This window comes from Myxine glutinosa, chromosome 1 (genome assembly GCF_964187855.1).
Source record: "Myxine glutinosa chromosome 1, kmMyxGlut1.1, whole genome shotgun sequence".
NCBI lineage: Eukaryota > Metazoa > Chordata > Myxini > Myxiniformes > Myxinidae > Myxine > Myxine glutinosa.
Window position 1 is genome coordinate 368,599,798 of NC_136261.1, and position 25,166 is coordinate 368,624,963.

Consider the following 25,166-nt stretch of genomic DNA (forward strand, 5'->3'; position numbering starts at 1 on the left):
TCGGACAATTACTTACCGAGCTATGTCCAAAAAACGATTCAACCAATCAGAGAGCAGCGAGCTATCGCGTGTGCCGAACGTGGCGAACACACTCTGCCTCGGACGGCACATTTGAGAGCGTATTCATTTATTTCACGTTTGCAAACTATGTTGGCGCTATGTTGGCGTTAAACTATGTTTTAAAACTAATAAAACTAATAAAAACTAATTTGCGATTCATCGTAACTGCGATATACGACCTTCCGGAGCTCCCGTGAGAGCGTGCGCCATTACGGATAGTAATTCAATTAAAAACATAAAAACATTGTCCCAATTCAGTCAGAGCGAAGGGCGTTGTTTTAAGCGAAGAGCGTTTTATTTTTCCCCTTAAATTCAGTCGCCGGACGGTGAAAGCTTTTTTTTGGGGGCAGCTACTGGCAGCCACGTACGGCCAATCACAGGACACGTTGTTGTGTCGACGTGCCGTGTTGTTTTCCCTCGCGGTTTGGAATGTTTTTCCTTTTCATTTTTTTTCTCTTCTCTTTCAACTTGATGATGGTAGCAGTTCTGTACTCGCAAGCCGTTCGCCGTTCGCTTTGGCGTTGCGAATGGACCAAAACATTTCATGGACCAAACCATTTCATGTAAAGCGTTCGCCGTTCGCTTTGGCGTTGCGAATGGACCAAAACATTTCATGAACCAAACCATTTCATGTAAATAGAGGGGGGGGATATAATTTTAGATATATATATAGTACGGGCATGCCCTAGTAAATAATAATCATAAATTGGGATCCCACACACCTCACTTCAAATACGTCACACAGGAATGGATTACGAAAGGAAATGTCTCATCGTGTACTTGTAAAATGTTCTGTGGGTGCGGCCTTATCTGTCTGTCACGCGGCCCTGTCCGGCTCCGAGTCGATCGCACACGAGGCCCCAGCACCACTCCAAGCTCCAGATGCACCGAGCACTGAACACCGCTCCAAGCACCACGAAGATGGCAAACCAACGACCACCAGGACCTCTCAAGACCAGGAAGGGAAGTGCAGAGACGAGATCAGCGAGGAAGCCCAGAGCGAAGAGAGAGTGAGAGTGTCATGCTGCGTGTTCTTTTATAACCTTCGGCGGTGACGTCAGCCTTGGCACGCCACCAACCAGTCCCTTCCAGCTTCCCGCCGTCCACCTAACCTTCTCCCGCCTTCCCTCCAATGAACCACCTCCTCTTCCGTTGCGTCTTCACGCCTCCCGCCCTGATTGGCTGGAGGTTCGCGCCTTTCGTGCCAACCAATCACCCGCTCCCTGTGGCGTGGTTATAGCTCGTGTCACGCGATGTTGCTAGGCCAGCCGGAGGTGTGGCTGGTGGCGGCCATCCGGCAGTGCCCCGATCTGGCTTCCTGCCCTTTTCCAAAGTCGTTGTGGTAAGGGAGGGGAATGAATTAATGTGTTCACTAAAGGACCTATCTAAGTGTTTATATGGGTATGCATTGCCATGAGGGACAAAGGTTTGGCGACAGGGACGACGAACAAAGGAATCTTTATCCATAATCCCTGCACTATTTAGCATGCCCTGCTCCCTCGTAGCGGTGACATCAATACAGCTTATACCGACAAACCGGACTACACATAGAACTTATTACAGGGTAGATTCCCTATCGTGACAATCGAATACCTACCTATACAGACCTACCTGACTAGATATTCCTCTAACCAAATTCATAACAATATCATTGGATCAGATTCTTTAATATTGGGTAAAAGGAAACGATCAAATTGTTCACAAGTTGCAAAGTCTTTCTTGAGTTAACTTGGACCCATCTTTGAAGCATCATTCTGGACCTGCAGAGATGGTTTACGAGGTAAATTTGGTGGTGGAGGTAAATAAACAACATAAATCAGGTATAAATAACACAGATATGGTGGACCCAGTGTGTTATCCACTTCAGCAATCGGTTACTTTGTAAGGATCTACGTAAGGATCTCCATGACACATAAATGTCAATGAATAACAAAATGGTGAAGGACCAAAAGAGCGAGAACTCATCTCCATCCTCCCCCTCTCCTTCAACCAGGTGAGCTCCAACCTCCTCATAATCCTTCTCCAGCGCGGCAAGGTCCTCCCGTGCCTCCGCAAACTCCTTCCTCCATTCCTTCTCCCACATACCAGTGCACAAAGGCACGTTTGGCGTACATCAAGTCGAACTTGTGATCGAATCGTGCCCAGGCTTCCGCAATGGCCGTCGTGTTGCTCAACATGGCCACAGCACGCTGGACCTTGGCGAGATCACCTGCGGGTACCACGGTCGGAGGCTTGTAGTTTATGCCAACCTGGGAAGAGGAGAACCAACATCGAATGATCGAGGACAATGCTACGTCCGCCATTACCGAACAACAAGACCCTCATATGGTTTGCCTGCATCTGGACGAACCTTGAAGCCAGTCGGACACCAATCTACAAATTGGATGGAGCGCTTTGTTTTGATGGAGCCAATGGCGGCGTTCACGTCCTTGGGCACGACGTCTCCACGATACAGCACGCAGCACGCCATGTACATGCCGCGATGAGGGTCACACTTCACCATCTGATTGGCGGGCTCGAAGCACGTATGAGTGATCTTAGACACCGACAGCTGCTCGTGGAAGACCTTCTCGGCAGAGATAACAGGTGCGTAAGTGGTCAATAGGAAGTGGATCCGCGGGTGGGGCACCAGGTTTGTCTGGAACTCAGTCAGATCAACATTGAGTGAACCATGGAAGCGTAACGAGGTAGTGATGGACGAGACGACCTGCGCCATGAGGCGGTTCACGTTTGTGTAGCTCGGATGCTCTATGAGATGGTGCGAGCGTCATGGTGTGACCTCAAGTTTCCCTCATTTCGTTTCGCCTTCCATGTTGAGAAAGCAGGTGATTGACCTCAACCACCTCCCAACAGAATTCAGTGTACCGGGATCTAGACTAGAGGTACACACATCCAATCTCCATTTTTTCTCCAGCCCTGTTTATGGGATTAATTCCAAAATGATTGTACTTATGAAGAGTTTTAGTTCAGCTCATCAGGTGGAATGTGCTCTGATGTACCTGCTGCAGTGAAGGTGCACATACCAGTCTCACAGAGGTACGTGATGCCGAAAGGAACAACCACCTGGAAGGCACGCTGAGAGAGAAGTGGGAACGAATCCGTCAGTTTTGTCAAAAACTTCACTCCGACTCTTTCACATTCGTTTTTCAGATCATTTGTGTTTTGAAGGTAAATCAGCTCTTCTTTCGCTCAGTCGTCATCATTCATCTTCGTCAGGTCAGTGATGAACGGTCTCGTTATCCGGCTTTCTGTTGGAATCTTGTCTGGTGTATCCAGTGAAGTGAACTTTCAAAGTTTTGGAATGTGCAGTGATGCCTTCGGTGATCTCAGGTAACAGTCCAGGTTCTGAGTTAAAATTGCACTCATTTGAAAATGGAATCTTTACCCCCAACCATGAGATTATTTCAACCCACTAGGGGTAAATTTACCCCTAGTTAAGGTCCGCTGGTCTAAGGGTATATTTCAATAGTAGTGAGAGTCAGACGGGTCTACGGGTCTAAACTCTAATGGGTTCAATGGGTCCTATAGTGTATAACAATGCTCCATGGAAGATTTGATTGTATTAAAAAGTAGCAAATACCATCCATTGCTTCGCTGACGGGAATACGAAGAGTCAGGCAGAAAAAGAGGGGTGGGGGAGAGAGAGGGGGAGAGAGAGAGGAGGAGAGAGAAGGGGAGAGAGAAGGGGAAGGTGAGGAGGGGTCGGAGAAAGAAGGGGTGGGAGATAGATAGGGAAAGAGAGAGGGGAGGTGAGTAGGGGTGGGAGATAGAGAGAGAGGAAGGGGGGAGGGTGGGGTTAGAGGAGAAGGGTGTAAAGTGAGGGTGAGGAATGTGGGAGTTATGAATGGGGAGTGAGGAGGAGTGAGAGGGGAGGGGGAGAGAGTGAAGAGGGAGGAGAAAGTGAGGGGAGGGGGAATAGAGGAGGCAGTGAGGAAGGGTGATGGAGCAAAGAGGAAAGAGTGAGGAGGGGGGAGAGAGGAGGGAGCGGAGAGTGAAGAACAGACACTCAATACGCACATTGAACTGGGGGTACACATGAAAGCACACAGAATCTTGTTTCTCACAGTCTGAGAGTCCTTTAGGTGCTTTTTTGCAAACTCCAAGCGGGCTTTCATTTGTCTTTCACTGCGGAGAGGCTTCCGTCTGGCCACTCTGCCATAAATCCCAGATCGGTGGAGTATTGCAGTGATGGTTGTCCTGGAAGTTTCTCCCATCTCCACACAGGATCTCTGGAGCTCAGCCAGAGTGATCATCGGGTTCTTGGTCACCTCTCTTACCACGGCCGTTCTCCCCCGATTGCTCAGTTTGGCCGGGCGGCCAGCTCCAGGAAGAGTCCTGGTTCTTCCAAACTTCTTCCATTTAAGAATTATGGAGGCCACTGTGCTCTTGGGAACCTTCAATGCAGAATAATCTTTTTTGTAGGCTTCCCCAGATCTGTGCCTCGACACAATCCTGTCTCTGAGCTCTGCAGGCTGTTCCTTCGACCTCATGGTTTGGTTTTTTCTCTGATATGCATTGTCAGCTGTGAGACCTCATATGGACAGGTGTGTGCCTTTCCAAATCATGTCCAATCAATTGAATTTACCACAGGTGGACTCCAATCAAGGTGTAGAAACATCTCAAAGATGATAAAGAGAAATGGGAGGCACCTGAGCTAAATTTCAAGTGTCATAGCAAAGGGGATGAATACTTATGTCTATGTGATATTTCAGTTTTTTCTTTTGAATAAATTTGCAAAACTTTCTAAAATCCTGTTTTCCCTTTGTCATTATGGGGTATTGAGTGGAGATTGATGAGGGAAAAAATGAATTTAAACGATTTCAGCATAAGGCTGCAACATAACAAAATGTGAAAAAAGTGAAGGGGTCTGAATACTTTCTGAATGCACTGTATCTAAAGGGTGCTTTCCTATCGTAGTTATGGTCGAAAGGTTTGTAATGGGTCTCGGGAGTTTAAAGAGGGACTGAAGGTCTCAGGTCTAAGGGCAAAGGGGTTTAGCTTAAGCGGTCTAAAGTGTGTAAAGGTCTTCAGGAGTCAAAGGGTTAAAAGGCCTTATGGGGATGAAAAAGTCGAAAGGCTCAAGGGGTCTAAGTAATGTAAATGATCTAAGCGTGTCTAAAGGGTGTTTAATTACAAGTTGTTAAAAACAAAATATGCTCTTTAAGCACTTTGTGTTGGGAGATTTGTTGGTTTCTCGCCTTGGGATTCCATCATCCATGCTTAAAGTCCCACAGTCCCCAGGCGAAAATTTTCCTGCTGATTCAGCACCACGACACCTCAAGGGAAATTACCTTCAGATGTGAATTACCTTTTATAAACACCGACTCTCCTGCTCTTCAAGTCCACAATCACAGGTGTAATTAGTACGGATTGTGGATTGCATATCTCGGCACCGATTTAGAGAAGTAAAATTGATTAAAGTGATTGATTGTTGATTTATATTTATTAGAAACAAAGAGAGAAGGTATGAGCAGGTAACATGCATTTTGAATCTGATGCTAAATGAACACCTCGTAACCTGCCCAGGTTTGTGCGGATGAAACTTCAAAAATAATTATTCTTCTCTTTCGGAACTCTTCATCACGTGGCGTCATCTCCGTGCAAGTCTTGACTCTGTTCTGGAGGTAAGAATCCCAATGTGTACCTATAAGAGATATTTTAGGATTTTTTTCTGCCCTATTAATATGTTGCATATAATTTTTTCCTCCGATAGGAGCGTTAATCAGTAATTCTGTGACAAATTAAGGTTATGTTTTTACCCTTGTCTCTATCTGTTTGTCTTTCTGTCTGTCTGTTTATTTGTTTGTGAGCAAGATATCTCAAAAAGCTTTGGACAGATTCCGACGAAATTTGGTGGAGACGTTGCGCATGTGAGAAAGACGTATTAGATTTTGGTGAAGATCCGGATCCGCATCTGGATACTCGAATTTTCAAAAGTGATCCTTTACCATTGAGAGATAGGACCAAAAACGACATATATTGCACGATATCTCAAAACGTTGTGGACGGATTATAACAAATTAAGGTTAATGAGTTGGGTAAGTAACAAGAACAAACCGATTCGATTTTGGTTCAGGTCCGAATCCAGATCTGACCTATCAGTGGGATTCGCTCCACCGAGTGCCATTTGTTTCCTTTGTATTGGCCTTAGAGCAATTCGAACCTTATAAATGATAAACTCTCGTAGTTGCAGTGATTTCACTTTCCCTCACGCAAACCTGATTTAACCCTTTTTGTTCCATATTTATAATGTGTCGGATTATTGGTCGTGATGAACAGAATGATGCTTAATTTTCCTTTTAAAATTTTAATTCATGGTTTTATTATCAAATCATCGCAGCTGAATTGTGAATGATTTACAATACAACATAAAAATCAAGATCATGAAACAAATAAGTAAATAAATTGCAATCACAATAACATCGATAAATAATTAAAATGAATTAAAAAGTACAACACTACAAGCATATATGTAGGCATTAATAACGTGAAAAATAAGGATCGTGGCCGGTACACACATTGTTACAATATACACACATTGTTATAAAATACACACATGTTATAAAATGCACACATTGTTATTAAAATGCGCACAAGTTATAAAATACACACCGGTAATAAAATACGCACATTGTTATAAAATACACATTGCTATAAAATACGCACATTGTTATAAAATACCCACATTGTTATAAAATCCGCACATTGTTATAAAATGCGCACATTGTTATAAAATCCGCACATTGTTATAAAATCCGCACATTGTTATAAAATCCGCACATTGTTATAAAATCCGCACATTGTTATAAAATCCGCACATTGTTATAAAATCCGCACATTGTTATGAAATACGCACATTGTTATAAAATACACACATTGTCATAAAATACACACATTGTCATAAAATACACACATTGTTATAAAATACACACATTGTTATAAAATACACATTGTTATAAAATACACATTGTTATAAAATAAACATTGTTATAAAATACGCACATTGTTATAAAATACGCACATTGTTATAAAATACGCACATTGTTATAAAATACACATTGCTATAAAATACGCACATTGTTATAAAATACCCACATTGTTATAAAATCCGCACATTTTAATAAAATCCGCACATTGTTGTGAAATCCGCACATTGTTATAAAATCCGCACATTGTTATAAAATCCGCACATTGTTATAAAATCCGCACATTGTTATAAAATCCGCACATTGTTATGAAATACGCACATTGTTATAAAATACATACACATTGTCATAAAATACACACATTGTTATAAAATACACACATTGTTATAAAATACACATTGTTATAAAATACGCACATTGTTATAAAATACGCACATTGTTATAAAATACGCACATTGTTATAAAATACGCACATTGTTATAAAATACGCACATTGTTATAAAATACACACATTGTTATGTAAATACACACATTGTTATGTGTATATATATATATATATATATATATATATATATATATATATATATATATATATATATATATATATATGTATATATATATATATATATGTATATATATGTATATATATATATATATATATATATATATATATATATATATATATATATATATATATATACAGTCACGTGAAAAAGTAAGTACACCCCATGTAAACTTTTGACTTTTTCAACATATTTCAACATACAGCTATTTGATTTTCATTTCAACAATATTGACCAATAAAGGTGATATAATATAACAAATATCATGAAACATTTACATTTTGTAGTCCATTGTATAATTTAAATAAACATAAATGCAAATTTCGCATGTGGAGAAAGTAAGTACACCCCATTAAATGTTTTTTAAAATCTTTTTAACATGTGTGGACATATCAATATTTGATCTTCATTTAAACAGTATCTATAGATAAAGGTGATCTAATTGAACAAAAAAATTGGAAAAATTGACTTTGCAAAAATTATTCAACAAAAAATTAACAGAGATGCCATTTCCTTCTGTGGAAAAAGTAAGTACACCCTTGGCTCTAATAGGTGGTTTTGCCCCCTTTGGCAGGAACAACCTCAAGTGGGCGTTTCTTATAACTGTCTACCTGTCTCTGACATTGACTGGGAGAAATTTTTGCCCACTGCTCCATGCAGAATTCTTTCAGTTGTGCGATGTTTGAGGGGTTTCTTGTATGCACAGCTCATTTCAAATCCCCCCACAACATCTCAATGGGATTTAGATCCGGGCTTTGACTTGGCCATTCCAAAACCCTCCATTCCTTTCTTTTCAGCCATTCCTTGGTGGATTTACTGGTATGTTTAGGGTCATTGTCATGTTGCAAATTCCACCTTCGGTTGAGCTTCAACACTCTGACAGATGGCCTCACATTATCCTCAAGCACCGTCTGGTACAATGAAGAATTCATTGTGGATTCTATGATGGTGAGCTGCCTAGGCCCTGATGCAGCAAAGCTGCCCCAAACCATAATATTTCCAACACCATGCTTTACAGTTGGTATCAGGTTCTTGTGGTCAAATGCTGTCTTTGGTTTTCGCCAAACATGTCTGTGGTACTGTGGCCAAATCACTCTACCTTTGACTCATCTGTCCAGAGCACATTGTTCCAGAAGTGCTGGTCTTTGCCTAGGTGTTCATTGGCAAACTTTAGTCTTGCTCTGATGTTCTTTCTGGACAGCAAATGTTTCCTCCTGACACACTTCCCATGTAGATCAAATTTGTGCAGCCTCTTTCCAATGGCAGACTCCTGCACTTTGACATCAATGGTGGCAAGAGCTACCTGTAGGTCCCGGGATGACATTCTGGGGTCCTGAGAGACTTCTTTCAGCATCTTGCGGTCCGCTCTCGGGCTGAACTTGCTGGGGCGGCCTGGCCTCAACAAGTTGGCAGTTGATTGGAATCTTCTCCACTTGTAGATGATCTTCCAAACAGTCGAATGATTGATTTCAAATTGTTTGGAGATCTTTTTTAAATCCCTTTCCCAGACTCGTAGGCATCTATAACCTCTTTCTGAAGGCATCAGAGAGCTCTTTTGATCATGGTGACGCCCCACACTTCAACAACAAAGAGCAAACCAAACCAAATGTCTGAGGTTTAAATAAGACAGGTTCCTCCAAGATCCTCTCTAACGATGTTCTAATCATTTGCACCTGAGCTGGTGCACCTGATTCTAATTTTAGGTATTTGAAGTAGTGATAAATGTAGGGGTGTACTTATTTTTTCCACATGCGAAATTTGCATTTATATTTATTTAAATTATACAATGGACTACAAAATGTAATTGTTTCATGATATTTGTTGTATTATATCACCTTTATCTATCAATATTGTTCAACTTCGTTCAAGCGACGACTCTATGACCTTAGAGCCGCCGCGCACCAGCACCAAGTCGTTTGGCGAGAAATCCTTTTCCTTTGCTGCACCTCTGCTCTGGTATGACTTGCCTTCCTCTGTTCGACATGTTGACTCTCTTCCTGCCTTTAAAACCTCCCTCAAAACCTATCTGTTTCACAAGTCTTTCAAAGTCTAAGTCCTGTTTTCCCTTTGGTTTGAGGTGGGACAGAGATCGAGAGAATGTCTGTGTACATGTGCGGGGGAGGGAGGGGAGGAGGAGGGGGAGTACACATCTGTGGGTTTTGAATGGGGAGGGAGAGGAATAGGGCAAGAGTGAAGGTGTGTCTGTGTGTGTGTATGTTTGTGTATGTGTGTGCGGTGTGTGTGCGTTCGCATGATAATGTAAAGTGCCATGAGGGTCGTTTACTCTGCTTGATGGGGCTATATAAGACTCCTTTATTATTATTATTATTACTAGCCGAAACCCGTGGAACGGAAGGGAGGATGTGGTGTATGGATAGAGTGTACCATTATGGATGGCATAGGGGATTTGCTTGTCCGAGTAGGAGTTAGGAAGAAAGATGAGAATGAAGAGTGCGTATATGAACAACGATCACCGACACTGGCACAAATGCATGCTCTGGATTGTCCACTCAGTGGACGGCTTGCTTTCGCCTTCGCCTGTACAATCAGCGGACGGCTTGCTTCGCCTTCGCCCAGCAGACGCCAATACGATGGCGTCGTAAGATGGCGTGGTATCGGCAGTTATTCGGATGCTTTTGGGCCCCAACGTCGGCTAATTCAGATTTTTCGAGTATGGCTGTACGTGATAAACAAAGAGCGCGGTTCGTAGATCGTAAATCCATTAGTGCCGTGGGCATCGGGTCACTGGATGCGGCGTAAAAGGGATAACAAAGTCCAGTCCTTACGCTATTATTATATAGATTATAAAATGAAGATCAAATAGCTGTATGTTGAAATCTGTTGAAAAAGTCAAAACTTTACATTACATGGGGTGTACACTGTACATGTACATGGGGTGTACTTACTTTTTCACGTGACTGTGTATATATATATATATATATATATATATATATATATATATATAGATATATATATATGTATGTATGTATGTATGTATGTATATATGTATATACAACAACAACAACAACATGCATTTTAAGGCCATTTTCCCTGCTAGAGCGGGGGTTAGCCTTGCGGTCCCCATGACGATCTTCTCCATTTTGCCTTATTTTCTGCATCTCTCCTTGTTAACCCCCTTGCCCGCATTTCTTCTTCGACCATCTTTAGCCAAGTCTTTCTCGGTCTTCCCCGTCCTCTACTTCCTTCTACATCAATTTCCATCACTCTTCTCAACCAGTCACTTTCATCCTTCCTCAACACATGACCAAACCATCTCAGCCTAGTCCTCTTCACAGCATCAATCACAGGCAATATTCCCATCATCTTTCGCAATTCATGGAGAGACATATATATATACATACATACATATATATATATATATATATATATATATATATATATATATATATATATATATATATATATATATATATATATATATATGCATATATACACAGTCGTGGCCAAAAATATTGGAACCCTTGCACTTTTTAAAAATACCTTACAATTTTCTCGAAAAATAAGTTGAAATTGAGAAGTATTTGGTCTCCACAATTCTTTATTTCACTGTTAATATTACAGAACCTTTGTTTTTGTTTTTCAGGACTTAATATATCCTTTTAAATCAGAAAATAAAAAGAAATGGCATTGACAAAGTTATTGACACCCTTCACTTAATATTTTCGAGCACAGCCTTTGGTCAACCGGTGTGCATCCTGGTTTAGAATAGGGAGACCGTATCCCTGTGTGTCGGAAGAGGTGACTAAAAGAGTTGGCGTCAGGATGGGCATCCGGCCATAAAAACATTGCCTCAACAAGGGAACCATGACAATTACGACTACATATGGGCAGGGTACAGCCCGAAGTACCCCGTGGGGGACCCCACTCCCTCTCGTCAAAACTCAAGGTAGGGAACCCGATCGAAGCAAGGGTGGTAATCACTCCATTTATGACGAACGTCTTATGCCCGAAGTGGACATCGGTTTCTGAGGTTTGGGACATGGAATGTAGGGACAATGACAGGGAGATCAGGAGTAGTGGTGGAAGTATTGGTCAAAAGTAGTGGACATATGGTGTGTGCAGGAGACGAGATGGAAGGGAAGTGGTGTGAGAATGGTGAAGGGTAGGCAGGGACAGAAATACTAGTTTGTGTGGCAAGGTTGCCCACAAGGCATGCATGGTGTTTGTGTCCTGTTTTCTGAGGAGTTTGTCGATAGTGTGGTGAGTGTGACGAGCGTGAGTGAAAGGTTGATGATGGAGAAAATGATGATTGGAAAGCTCTTGGTGAATGTCATCTCGGGATATGCTCCGCAGGTTGGTCAGAGCGATGAAGAGAAGGACAAGTTCTGGTGTGCAATAGAGAAGCTGATGGGAAACGTGAAAGATGAGGAAGTTATTGTGGTAGGAGGAGACCTAAATGGACATGTGGGAAGGAGTATGGACGGTTTTGAGGGAGTTCATGGGGGTTACGGATATGGTGTGAGAAATGGAGAAGGTGAAAGGATTTTGGAGTTCGCTGATGGAGCTGATTTGTTGATTTGTAATACTCAGTTCCAGAAAGAGGATAATAAGCTTCTTACATACACGTCAGGTGGGTCGACGACAACCGTTGACGACCTGATGGTGCATAGGCGAGACAGGGGGCACCTCCGGGACACAAAGGTGATCCCGGGGGAGGAGGCTGTTTCACAGCACCACTTGGGTGTCTGCCACATAAGGGTGAATGGTGCGAGGAGAGCTCGGCGGGTGAAGTACCAACCGAAAATGAAGGTGTGGAGGTTGAGAGAGGTGACAGTGAGTGAGGCATTAAAATAGAGGCTGAGTAGGGTAAAGGATGATGTGGTTGAGCTTGAAAGTGGTTGGATGTCAATGAAAGATAGTCTGTTGGGAGCCGTTGGTGAGGTATGTGGATGGACAAAAGGACCACCGAGGCACTCAGAAACATGGTGGTGGGATGATGGAGTTGGAAAGAGGATGGACGAGAAGAGGAAGAAGTTCAAGGAGTGTCAGAAGGCGAAGGGTACAGGAGCAGAAACAGCAGAGCATGAAAGTTATAAGGCAGCCAAGAACGCTGCAAAGAAAGAGGTAGCAGATGCGCAGGAGGCATGTAGGAAAAGGTTCGGAGAACACTTGGATTCGGAAGAGGGTCAGAGAGCAGTATTCCGGATTGCAATGCAGAAAGCGAAAGAGAGGTGTGATGTGATGGGGGTGAGTTGCTTGAATGATGAAGTGGGACAAATCGTTGTGGACCCAGATGGAATTAAAGGAAGATGGAAGAGATATATGGAAATGCTGTTGAATGCAGAGAATGAATGGGATGGCAACATCGAGAGTAACCCAGTTTTAGGACCGGCAGAGGAGATAACTGAGAAGGAAGTTGAGGAAGCGATAAAAGCAATGAAGAGTAGAAAAGCGGGAGGGCCGACGGGAGTTGTGGGAGATATGTTGAAGGCAGCCGGAAGTTGGGGTGTGAAGAGAATGACAGTGATCTTTAATCTGGTCGTGAAAGAAGGCCACATTCCAGTGGATTGGGAACTGAGTACCCTTGTCCCTCTATACAAGGGGAAAGGTGTCCCTCTGGACTGTGGCTCATATCGAGTGATAAAGTTATTGGAGCATGTAATGAAGGTATTGTAAAGGGTGTTGTCGAGGAGGATAAGGAAGAAAGTGAAGATCGACGAAATGCAGTTTGTATTTGTGCCAAGCAGAGGAATGACAGACGTGCTTTTTATTGTAAGGCTGTTGCAGGAGAAGTACATGGAGAAGAGGAAGAAGTTGTTTCTTGGGTTTGTTGATCTGGAGAAATCATTCAATCGGGTTCCACGCAAAGTAGTGACATGGGCATTGAGGAAGTTAGGAGTGGAGGAATGGTTGATCAGAGTGGTGATGGCAATGTATGAAAGAGCATGCACAGCTGTAAGTACAAAGGACGGGAACAGTGTTGAGTTTGAGGTGAAGGTGGGAGTGCATCAGGGGTCGCTCCTATGTCCACTACTATTTGTAGCTGTGATGGAGGTGCTGGCTCGGAATGTAAAGGACGGTTTACCGTGGGAGTTGTTGTATGCAGATGATCTGGTGTTGATTGCAGAAAGTATGGATGGACTGAAGGAGAAGATGAACAAGTGAAAGGAATGTATGGAGACAAAAGGTCTGAAGGTGAATATCGGAAAGACGAAGGTGATGGCATGTGGTAAAGCATGTGGTGAGGTGGAAAGAACTGGGAAGTGGCTGTGTGCTGTGTGCAGGAAGGGTGTCAGAGTGAACTCTATTCAATGTACAATGTGCGCTGAGTGGGTTAATCAAAAATGTAGTGGTTTGAGAGGGTCATTAACCAGTGTGGCAGCTACATTCAAGTGTAAGGTGTGCACAGAGGGAGCTGCAGATGGAGGAAATGTTGAGTCGGATGTTGGAGACGGTGTGAAGCTGGAATGTGTGAAAACATTTTGCGACCTCGGAGACATGTTGAATGGAGAAGGTGGATCAGACTCGGCAACGGTTGCTTGAGTGAGATGTGCATGGAGGAAGTTTCGGGAACTGAGTGGCGGGCTGACGAGGAGGGGAGTGTCATTGAAGCTGAAGGGAAAGGTGTATGCTGCATGTGTGAGAATTGTTATGATTTATGGGAGCGAGACATGGGTAATGAACGTGGAGCAGCAACGAAGGCTGGAAAGGGTGGAAATGTGGATGGTTCTGTGGATGTGTGGAGTATCGTTGAGAGAGAGGAAGACAAATGATGAATTGCGAAAGATGATGGGAATAGAGCCTGTGATTGATGCTGTAAAGAGAAACAGGTTGAGATGGTTTAGTCATGTGTTGAGGAAGGATGAAAGTGACTGGTTGAGAAGAGTGATGGAAATGTAGAAGGAAGTAGAGGATGGGGAAGACCGAAAAATACTTTGCTAAAGGTGGTGGAAGAAGAAATGCAGGCAAGAGGGTTAACAAGGGGAGATGCAGAAAATAGGGCAAAATGGAGAAGATTGTCATGGGGACCGCAAGGCTAACCCCCGCTCTAGCAGGGAAAATGGCCTTAAAATGCCTGCTGTTGTTTTGTAGCACAGCCTTTCGTCAAAATAACTGCAGTCAAGAGCTTCCTGTAGCCATGAATGAGCTTCCTCCACCTCTCTACTGGCAGTTTGGCCCAATCGTCTTGTACAAAGTGCTCCAGTTCTCCCAGATTTGAAGGGTGCCTTTTCCCAACTGCTGTTTTCAGATCCCCCCACAGGTGTTCAATGGGATTTAGATCTGGACTCATTGCTTCCCACTTCAGATCAGTCCAGCATTTTGTCTTGAACCATTCCTGGGTGCTTTTTGAAGCAAGTTTGGGGTCATTGTCCTGCTGCAAGACCCATGACCTCGACGGAGACTCAGCCCTCTGACACTGTGTTGAACATTGTGCTCCAAAATGCCTTGGTAATCTGCTGATTTCATGATGCCATGCACACATTCAAGGCACCCAGTGCCAGATGCAGCACAGAAACCCCAAAACATCACTGAACCTCTTCCATGTTTAACTGTAGGGAAGGTGTTCTTTTCTTTGAAGGCTTCATTTTGTTTTCTGTAAACATATAGATGATGTGCTTTTCCAAAAAGTTCTAATTTGGTCTCATCTGTCCACAGGATATTCCCCCAGAAGGATGTTGGCTTGTTCAGGTGTGTTTTGGCAAAACTCCAGTCAGGCTTTCTTACATCTCTCTCTCAGCAGTGTGGTCCTCCTGGGTCTCCTACCATAGAACCCCCTTTCATCGAGTTGGCGATGGATGATGCGAGTTGAAAGTGTCGTACCTTGTGTCTGAATCTGTTTGTGCTTGAATCTGTTTGGCAGTTGATTGAGGTGGTTTCTCCTCCATTTGAACAATCCTTCGCTGCAATCTTCGATCAAGTTCTCTCTTGCGACCACGTCCAGGAAGGTTGGCTGCATTGCCATGGGCCTTAAACTTCCTGATAACATTTCGTACGGTGGGCACATTAACATCAAGGTCTCTGGAGATGAACTAGTAGCTTTGAGATTGTCCATGCTTGGCTGCAATCTTGTGTCTGACCTCCTCAGACAATTCTCTGTTTTTGTTTATTTTCTCCATGCTCATTGCGGGACACACAGTGACACAAATCGGTTCCTTTTCTCCATCAAAATGGTTGAATGCGTGATTTTTATATTTCAGGAACCTGCAACTCACCACAGGTGAGTTTAATTCCAAAGTAAAGGAGAATTACCTTCTTCAAATCTACTTATTTCTAACAACTTCTAAAAGGTGCCAACAATATTGTCCGGGCCATTTTCGGATTTCTGTGTGGAATAAGCTAAGATTTAGTAATTTTTTCAGCTTTTTTGGTTTGTTTGACTGCAAACCAAAGAAATACATTTGTGGATACCAAAATATTTTTTAATTTCAACAATTTTCTGGAAAGAATGGTGCATTATTTGAAAAAAGTGCAAGGGTACCGATAATTTTGGCGATGACTGCATATATATATACATATATATGTACATATATTGTTGTATGTATATATGTACATATATTGTTGCGGATATGAGGATTGTATTTTTTTTATTGTGTTGAATTGTGGTAAATTGCTGTGTAACATTGTTTGATTCTGGCCCCTCCTGCCTCCAGTGTTGTGTAAAGGTCAAAGGGCGTTCCGGTAGTTAATTCCATAAAGCATACATTGAAGGACACTATAATACCCTTGTTCAGTAGTTTATTTCCTTATTCTGTGTATTAGATTAAGGCTTTGTCGTCCATTAAAATGACACTCCATTGCACCAAGTGAAAAAGATAGATTCCCTTCATTCCCATTCCCAAAACCTCCATTTCCCCTTTCGTAATGGCCAAGCCTCAATTTGGCAATTACATCCCCTCCAAAGCCGCCATTGGCCACGAGGCAGGGTCGGGGAAGAAAGGCGTGCCCGCCCGTCGTCATCAAGGGCGGAGCCAGAGGGTCGTTCGACCAACCAGGGCCGAGGTGAGCACACCGATGGGCGTGTCCTGAAGGCCGGCGGCTTAATCGCCGGAGGCGTTATAAAAGCGCGCGCGCAAGAGTGACCAGGGCTGAGCTGCGTGGTGAGGTCCATGAAAAGAGCTGAGTCGTCAGAGGAAAGCGGGGTTGGAAGGTCCAAGAGAGAGCTGTGTAGAGAGGTCCATGACAAAGAGAGGTCCATGACAAAGAGAGGTCCGTAACAAGAGTGGCGGTTGCATCCACAGCAGCTTGAGCCACCGAAACTGCATCTACAGCAGCTCGAACCACCGAAACTGCAGCCACAGCAGCGTGGGGCCTGGACGGCAGTTTGGAGCAGGGCCGCGAAGGAACGGCGGCTGCCCAACGAGCCGATCGTGCTGCAGGACCAGTTGGACCTCCCTATCCCGCCAGCCATCCACCTGCCATCCCTATCATCATTCCCCGTGTAAGTGTGTTCGTAGTCTGTCTTTTGTCTTGTCCCTGGGAACAAGTTAAGCCTGTTATATAAGCTAGTAATTTTCACTGTGTCACCTGCTTTTTCATGTTCCCTGTACATAACCGTGACTGCTCCGTTTGCTTGTGTGTGTAAATAATAAATCCCGTTACTCTTCTGTACGTCTTCTTCTTCCTCTTTACATTCGGTCGTTTTAGAGTTTACCACATTGAATATCTGTGGCGCGATACGGCCAACGTTTGGGTGAATCGGGGAAACTGTTTGGTCGCGGTGCCTCCGCTCGGCAAACATACCATCCTTAACCGCGGACCGTAACAATATATATATATATATACTAGCTTGGCTCGGCTCGCTCGCCTAACCAAGCGTCGTTACAGAGGAACGGGCTTATTTTAGCTGAGGATAATGACTGTACCTGAGTTGCTGTGTTGTCATGATTTACACCAATCATAATGCAAACAATTACTTTGCACAAATGTATTTGTTGTGTTTGTGATATTACATTTTTATTAGCAATTTCGGTTGAAGATTTAGGTTGAATGTTTTTTTTTTTTCAAGAAAGAACCCCTCAGCACACACATAGGGGAGGGGTAGGTGCAGACTGGAAGTTTGGGACGATTACACCTCACCACCACGTAATTCAAAACACCTCAGCACCAAGTAATTCAAAACACCTCACCACCAAGCAATTCAAAACACCTCACCACCAAGCAATTCAAAACACCTCACCACCAAGCAATTCAAAACACCTCACCACCACGTAATTCAAAAACACCTCAGTACCAAGTAATTCAAAACACCTCACCACCAAGTAATTGAAAACACCTCACAGCCATAAAACACGTAATAAAAACACCTCACAGCCATAAAACACGTAATAAAAACACCTCACCACCACAAAATTAAAAACACCTCACAGCCATCAAACACGTAATAAAAACACCTCACAGCCATAAAATACCTCACCACCACAAAATTAAAAACACCTCACAGCCATAAAATACCTCACCACCACAAAATTAAAAACACCTTACAGCCATAAAACACGTAATAAAAACACCTCAGCCATAAAACACGTAATAAAAACACACCACCACAAAATTAGAAACACCTCACAGCCATAAAACACGTAATAAAAACACCTCACAGCCATAAAACACGTAATAAAAACACCTCACCAATACGAAATTAAAAACACCTCACAGCCATAAAACACGTATTAAAAACACCTCACCACTAAATTAAAAACACCGCACAGCCATAAAACACGTAATAAAAACACCTCACCACCACGAAATAAAAACACCTCACAGCCATAAAACACGAAATAAAAACACCTCACCACCACGAAATAAAAACACCTGACAGCCATAAAACACGTAATAAAAACACCTCACCACCACGAAATAAAAACACCTGACAGCCATAAAACACGTAATAAAAACACCTCACCACCACGAAATAAAAACACCTGACAGCCATAAAACACGTAATAAAAACACCTCACCACCACGAAATAAAAACACCTCACAGCCATAAAACACGAAATAAAAACACCTCACAGCCATAAAACATGGAATAAAAACACCTCACCACCACATAATTCAAAATACCTCACACTACGTGATTCAAAACCACCACAACGTTATTAACAACACTTCACAACCACGGAAACAAAAGTTTGAGGGAGTCGTTAAGTGACAACACAGACACTGCCCAGATGTGTAGATATATAGATAAATGACTGCACCCGAGTTGCCGTTTTGTAATGGTTTAAACCAATCATAATTCAAACAATTATTTTGCACAAATGTATTTGTAATATACGTGATATCACATTTTATAAACAATTGAAGTTGGAAAAAAAAAATTGGCCTCGGTATTGGAACTGTCTGGAAGGGACGCCTCTTCTTCTTCCCCTCTGGCACGTACGTAATATGGCGAGTTACAGTTCAAAGCTTCAAAGCGAGCGAGTCCTCAAATCCTCAAAGTGCTATCACAACGAAGTTCTCTCCACAAGTCCTTTTCCATGCGCTCCAACAAGTGCTCTCAATGCGCTCGCCCCCTCAAGTCCAGTCCTCTCGATATGCGCTCGATGTAAAAGTCCTGCTTGTACAACGAAGTCCTCCCAAGTCCTTCTCCCTCAAAGTCCTGCTTGTAAGTCCTCACGAGGGCTTTTCGCGTGGGCTTATATAGCCCCGCCCCGCGAACCTTCCCGACCTCACCAGACGTTCTCTGCCACGCCCTCTCACGCCATGCCGCCCGAGCCCTGATTGGTTGATGACCCTTACCGTCCCCCTACCGCTGCGGCCGATCTCAACCCTCCTTTGGCTTTCGAGGCCCTGCCTCGTGTTAACTCGACTAGGGACAGCCAAATGGGGCGCGGTATGGATTCCGCCCATCGAGGTGGAATTGGAGGGTGGACGGAAAATGAACGGGACCTAAGCGCTGCCCCCAGGGACGTCCTGGCAGTGGACGCCAGACTTGCCAGACTTGGCATTTAATATGGAATATTTTTTTGTGGGAGTGAACTTACTTTTCAAAGTGTCTTAGAACCAAAAGTTCATTGGAATTATGTTGAAATTATTCTAGATTTTGTTAATGTGACCTTTAAAAGAAACAAAAACCACATTTGACATTTCGAAACAAATAAATTGATCCTTGAAAGTGATGTAAACTGATATCGAACTCAATTCATGGACAGTACTGTGTTAAACTTCTGTACGTTTTCCAGAAGTATCTCTTTATTTTGCACATTAGGCAAAATTTTTTTTAACAAAAACAAAAGTTAAATTACGACGAGGATTACGGACAGTAAAATTACAGTTCAGTACTTCGTGTAACCCCCACGAGCATTCAGGAGAGCACATACACGTTGAGGCATGCTGTTCACGAGATTTGCCAAGGTTTGGACAGGAATCGTTTGCCATGCAGTGACAATAGCCTGCTGCAATTCATGCACAGAGGTCGGCTGCTGGTCCAAGTGGTCAATTTGACGCGTTAATTCTGCCCACAAGTTCTCTATCGGATTCATATCCGGGGACATGGCAGGCCACTCCATATGCTCTACACCATGGTCAGCAAGAAAGTGTTGGATCATGCGAGCACGATGAGGCCGTGCATTGTCATCTTGGAAGACAAAGTTTCCTCGAAAGGCTGCACGAGCAAATGGAAGCAATGTTTCTTCCAGAATGGCCCTGTACTTGAACTGGTTCAGGTTTCCATTCAGAACAACCAGGTAAGTTTTGCCCCTTGCATGAAAAGCAGCCCAAACGGTCACCCCATCACCTCCAGCTTGGACTCTTGGCACTATACAATCTTTGTTGTAGGCTTCATGCACTTGTCTGCGCACTCGGACGCGGCCATCTTGACGATAGACCAGAAATCTAGACTCATCACTGAAGATCACGTGATCCCAGTGTCCTGGCTGCCATTGACGGTGCTCTCTGGCCCACTGCAATCGGCGCTGGCGGTGTTGTCTGGTCAGGTGTGCCTTTCTCAGGGGACGCCTGGCACGATAGCCTGCTTGAACCAGTCGTTGGTTCACTAGCCTTCTGGATACAGGCACATTTGTCAGTTGCTGCCACTCAGCCCTAAGCCGATTAGCTGACTTGGTACGGCCATTGCGGACTAACCGGTGCAGCTGGCGATCATCTCTCCTTGTGGTTCTGCGGGGACGTCCTGGCCTCGGTATTGGAGTAGGGACACCCCTCTGAGCATTTCGTTTCAGGATCTTTGACACCTGACCTTGATTGATGCCATACTGCAGAGCAATAGCACGCTGTTTCATGCCGTAATTTCGTAAAGCCACCACTCCATGACAAACAGCATTGTTGAGTTGACGGACCATCTCCAGAGGAAGCGGCAATAACTTTAGGAGACATGCAGCAGTTGTTTTCCACTAATACAGAACGCAACAACCCTTGTATACCCAACTGTGAAGCCAATCATCAAATGCACCTGTCCGTACATTTTGCCATGCCACCTGTGATATAATCCTGTTGTTGACTTCTTGCTGCGACAGACAATCAGTGACATGGTTCTTTTAACAAATAAATCACCAAAGTGTAAATGAAACTCACCAGATTGATATACTGAGTTAAGAAAGTAAACCCAAGTCAAGAAAAAAAAAATTCCATATTAAATGCCAAGTCTGTATATATATTGTTACGGACACGACTTATTAAGATGTTATGCTGGGCCGAGCGGAATGGCCGCCGTGTTCGCACAAGTTACCCGATTATACTCGAACGTTGGCCGAATCGCGCTACGCTAGATCAATGAAGGAAAGGACACAACGGCTGGGTTAAACGACACGACACCAGGGGTACAGTTCTCAAGACCTCCTGAGGAGGATATAATATGGGATATGCAGAACGTTTAGATTACACGGTACAAGAGGTACAGCACAGAAAGGTGGGCACTTATACACGGTCTTATCTTAATCCCGACAGACCACAGACAAACGGGACAAGACTGACTCACACAGGGATTGATGGCAAGGAGGGGCAGGTAGTCGATGGCTCAAGGTGCACCTTGGCTCAGGGGCAGAATCGACTCGGTCCGGTCCAGAGATGCGGGAGGTATCTTTGCGCTGGAGGTGGCGTCCGTTCTCCTTCGTAGCTGAGGCGCATCTGACGTCACCTCCGGTAAGTGGCTGCGTATATCCAGCGGGGAGTGACACGCCCTCGGCTCGTTAGCTCCGCCCCAGATGGAATCGGTCCGCCGCTTCTTATTGGGTGCGGGGGGGTTACCGGGCTCCGCCCTTGACGAGGAGCTGACAGTCAGCCCCTGTGTGGTAACCCCGTCGGGGCACATGGGCAATGGCGGCTAACCAAGCCGGAGTGAGGACGCACACTCCCCGCGCCGCCGCCGCGCCGCCCCCGCTGTTGTTGTAGTTGTTGTTGTTGTTGTTGTAGTTCCATGAGGAAGAGATGCGGGGAGGTATTGGGAGGTCCTAAACTTACTACTGGTGCCATACAATCACATTCTGGTGCAACGAAGAGTCAGAATTAATGGAAACGAGTCCTTAACTGACATAGACTAAGAATAACTAGCAAGATGTCCTATAGTTGTCTACGTGAGATGCGGTGAACCTGGGTACGACATTTAATGGGGGAAAAAGGGGAAGGTCGGTTCTACAGAGTGTTGTTTACAGACAATGGGACTAGGGAATGGGGGATTGGGGATAGTTGGGGAGTATTGGGGAAATAGGGGAATATTTACAAGCGGATATGGATGGAGGCCAAATCCCATATCCGCAACAATATGTATATCTATATATATATAAAACACCGTTTGTGTGTGTGTGTGTGTGTGTGTGTGTGTGTGTGTGTGTGTGTGTAATGTTACCGATAGACTCCTAAATGGAGAGGCTTACGTGCTTGATATTTGACATAGACATGGCCATTGAGCCTGGGACGAACATGGCCGAACTCAAAATATTTGACGATCCATATTTTTTATTCATATTTACCTCAGCACATTTCAGCGAAGTACCCGCTAATCTCAGCCGGTTCCAGAGCAGCTCGCTGATTCGCTCAGAGCGATCACGTGATGTTCCATTCCCGCCGCCAGACTGATTCACTCAGAGCGATCACGTGATGTTCCATCCCGTCACATGTCACACATTTTTTCACCTTTTATGCGATTGTGTTTTGTATCGATTTTGTGCGATATGAATTAAATGTCTTTGAAACAGCTGTGAAACGTCTTTCCACAACCCTTCCGTAACCGATTGGAGCAGTTTCTTCCCGCACAAAACGAGATCCGCGAAGCGAGTTGGTCGAGTCGTGCTGACCAAGATGGCGACACGGCGGCTTCACTTTTCACGGAGTATGAGCGTTCTATATATTTTCAATTCAGTGCGCCCGTGATTTGTGGCATAGGCATGACCATTGGGCCTTCATGGTGTAATTTGTGCGAGGCTTTTGTCCGAGTGAGCTTGAGTCGAGAGGGCGAATGTACGGGTTGGGAATGTACGGGTCTCCCTTCCCCCGCCCGGCAACGCCGGTACTGGAGGACGTCACAGGATCGGTGAGTCTCCAAAAGCCGCTTCGTGCTGTTGCGAATATGCAGGACTATGTCCGATTGTTGTGCTGCTCTCCGACCATGAGAACTGCAACGTCATTGTTGACTGGCCATCCCCTTCCCTCCCCCTTCCCCCTCCCCCCTCCGTCCCCCCTCCACCCTACCCCTCCCCTTCTCCCCTCCCCTCCCCCCTCCCCTCTCCCCTCCCCCTCCACTTCCCCCCTCCCCCTCCCTTTCCCCCTCCCCTCCCCCTTCCAACTCCCCCCTCCCCCTCCCTTCCCCCGGCCCCTCCCCCCTCCCCCCTCCCCTCCCCTCCCCCCTTTCCCCCTCCCCTCCCCCCTCCCTCCTGCCCTCCTCCCCTCCCACCCCCTCCCATCCCTCACCCTCCCCACCCCCCCCTCTTCTCCCCTCTCCCCCTCCCCCTCCCACTCTTCTCCCCTCCCCCCCATTCCCCTCCCGCCCGGCAATGCCGGGTACTTCTGCTAGTATATATACTGAAACGCAAAAGAAACTTACCACCTTTGAAACCTTTAAATATCAACAATAACACTGCGTGTAGTAAATGTGTGAACTTATTTGTGGACAATAGTGTCCTCACTGTCAGACAAAACGGTCACGGATGGTCACTTGAACCTTCAATGGTCACTTCATAGCACAGCTGTTGAACAGCCGTTTTGACTGTCAGTGATTAGCCAAGAGGTACGGGATGATTTTAATGAGCTGCACGTGATGTCTTGATATTGGCATTAAAAAGGCCAGTGCAAAATGGGCATTTTGACCGAAAAATTTGACCATTTTGACCAACTTCAAAAAGACCGAAAACACAAAAGAAACTTACCACCTTTGAAACCTTGAAATATCAACAATAACACTGCGTATAGTAAATGTGTGAACTTATTTGTGGACAATAGTGTCCTCACTGTCAGACAAAACGGTCACGGATGGTCACTTGAACCTTCAATGGTCACTTCATAGCACAGCTGTTGAACAGCCGTTTTGACTGTCAGTGATTAGCCAAGGGGTACGGGATGATTTTAATGAGCTGCACGTGATGTCTTGATATTGGCTTTAAAAAGGCCAGTGCAAAATGGGCATTTTGACCGAAAAATTTGACCATTTTGACCATTTTGACCAACTTCAAAAAGACCGAAAACGCAAAAGAAATTTACCACTTGTTTGAAATGTAATAAAATTGTAACAGTTCAAAATAAAACAAACCAACAATTGCTAATTGAAACATTGGCATTTTATTGATGACATGTCAAGTTTTTGACCAAGATACACCATCTCATCAGTTTGTTCTACAGTACAGAACAGCACAGGGTGCAATGTCAGTCCCCTTTCAATAGCGTGTATGGCCACCATTGTTTTGGATACAGGCAGTGCATCGTCGGCGTATACTGCCTACCAGTCTTTGGATGGATTGCTGCTGGATTCTGTCCCACTCAGTCCTCAATGTCTGAAGCAGCTCTGCCCGTGTCCTGGCCCTGCCAACTACGCGTCTCCCAAGCTCATCCCACAAGTGCTCTATGGGATTCAGGTCAGGGGAGAGCGCAGGCCACTGCATGGTGTTGATGTTCTCGCCTTGGAGAAATGCAGTGGTAAAGCGAGCAGCATGGGGACGAGCGTTGTCATGCTGAAAGGTTCTCAGTTCTGGGTGGTCTAGCAGGAATGGCAGCAGATGAGGTCGCAGGATGTTATCCACATACCGCTGGGCGTTAAGATTCCCATCCACAACCACCAGTGGCGTCCTGTACCAGCCTGATATGGCTGCCCACACCATCACACTTGGGCCACCCCACCTGTTGGCTTGACGCATGCAACAATCGGCATATCGCTCGCCAGTTCTTCTCCAGACACACTCACGCCCATCAGGACTGTCCACACAGAACCTTGACTCATTGCTGAAAGCGACCTCGTTCCACTGCGACAAGGTCCACCGCTGATGCTGCTGGCACCATCTCTGACGGTTGCGGCAATGGGCAACCGTCATCACGGGGCCTCTGTATGGTCTTCTGGCAGTCAGACCATAGTCATGCAGTCGTCTTCGTGCAGTATCATTGGAGATCCGTGGTTTTGCACGCCCCGGCGTTTCTGCCGCAGTGCGGGATGCTGGACGGAATCGATCCCGCAGGTGACTTCGGACCATCTGCCTGTCCTGCCTTGCAGTGGTGACTC

The 25,166-nt window shown here is 44.7% G+C and overlaps 2 protein-coding genes across 2 annotated transcripts in view; one reads left to right on the forward strand and one right to left on the reverse strand.

The window, feature by feature from the left end:
* Window positions 1-25,166, forward strand: part of LOC137414956 (E3 ubiquitin/ISG15 ligase TRIM25-like) — a 1,058,494-nt gene that overhangs the window by 50,980 nt on the left and 982,348 nt on the right. The window lies entirely within an intron of this gene.
* LOC137419308 (tubulin alpha chain-like) lies at window positions 1,877-15,473 on the reverse strand. Its single transcript, XM_078771110.1, is given in 4 exon segments — window positions 1,877-2,117; window positions 2,119-2,309; window positions 2,411-2,808; window positions 15,332-15,473. Coding segments are annotated over 4 exon segments (972 nt in total).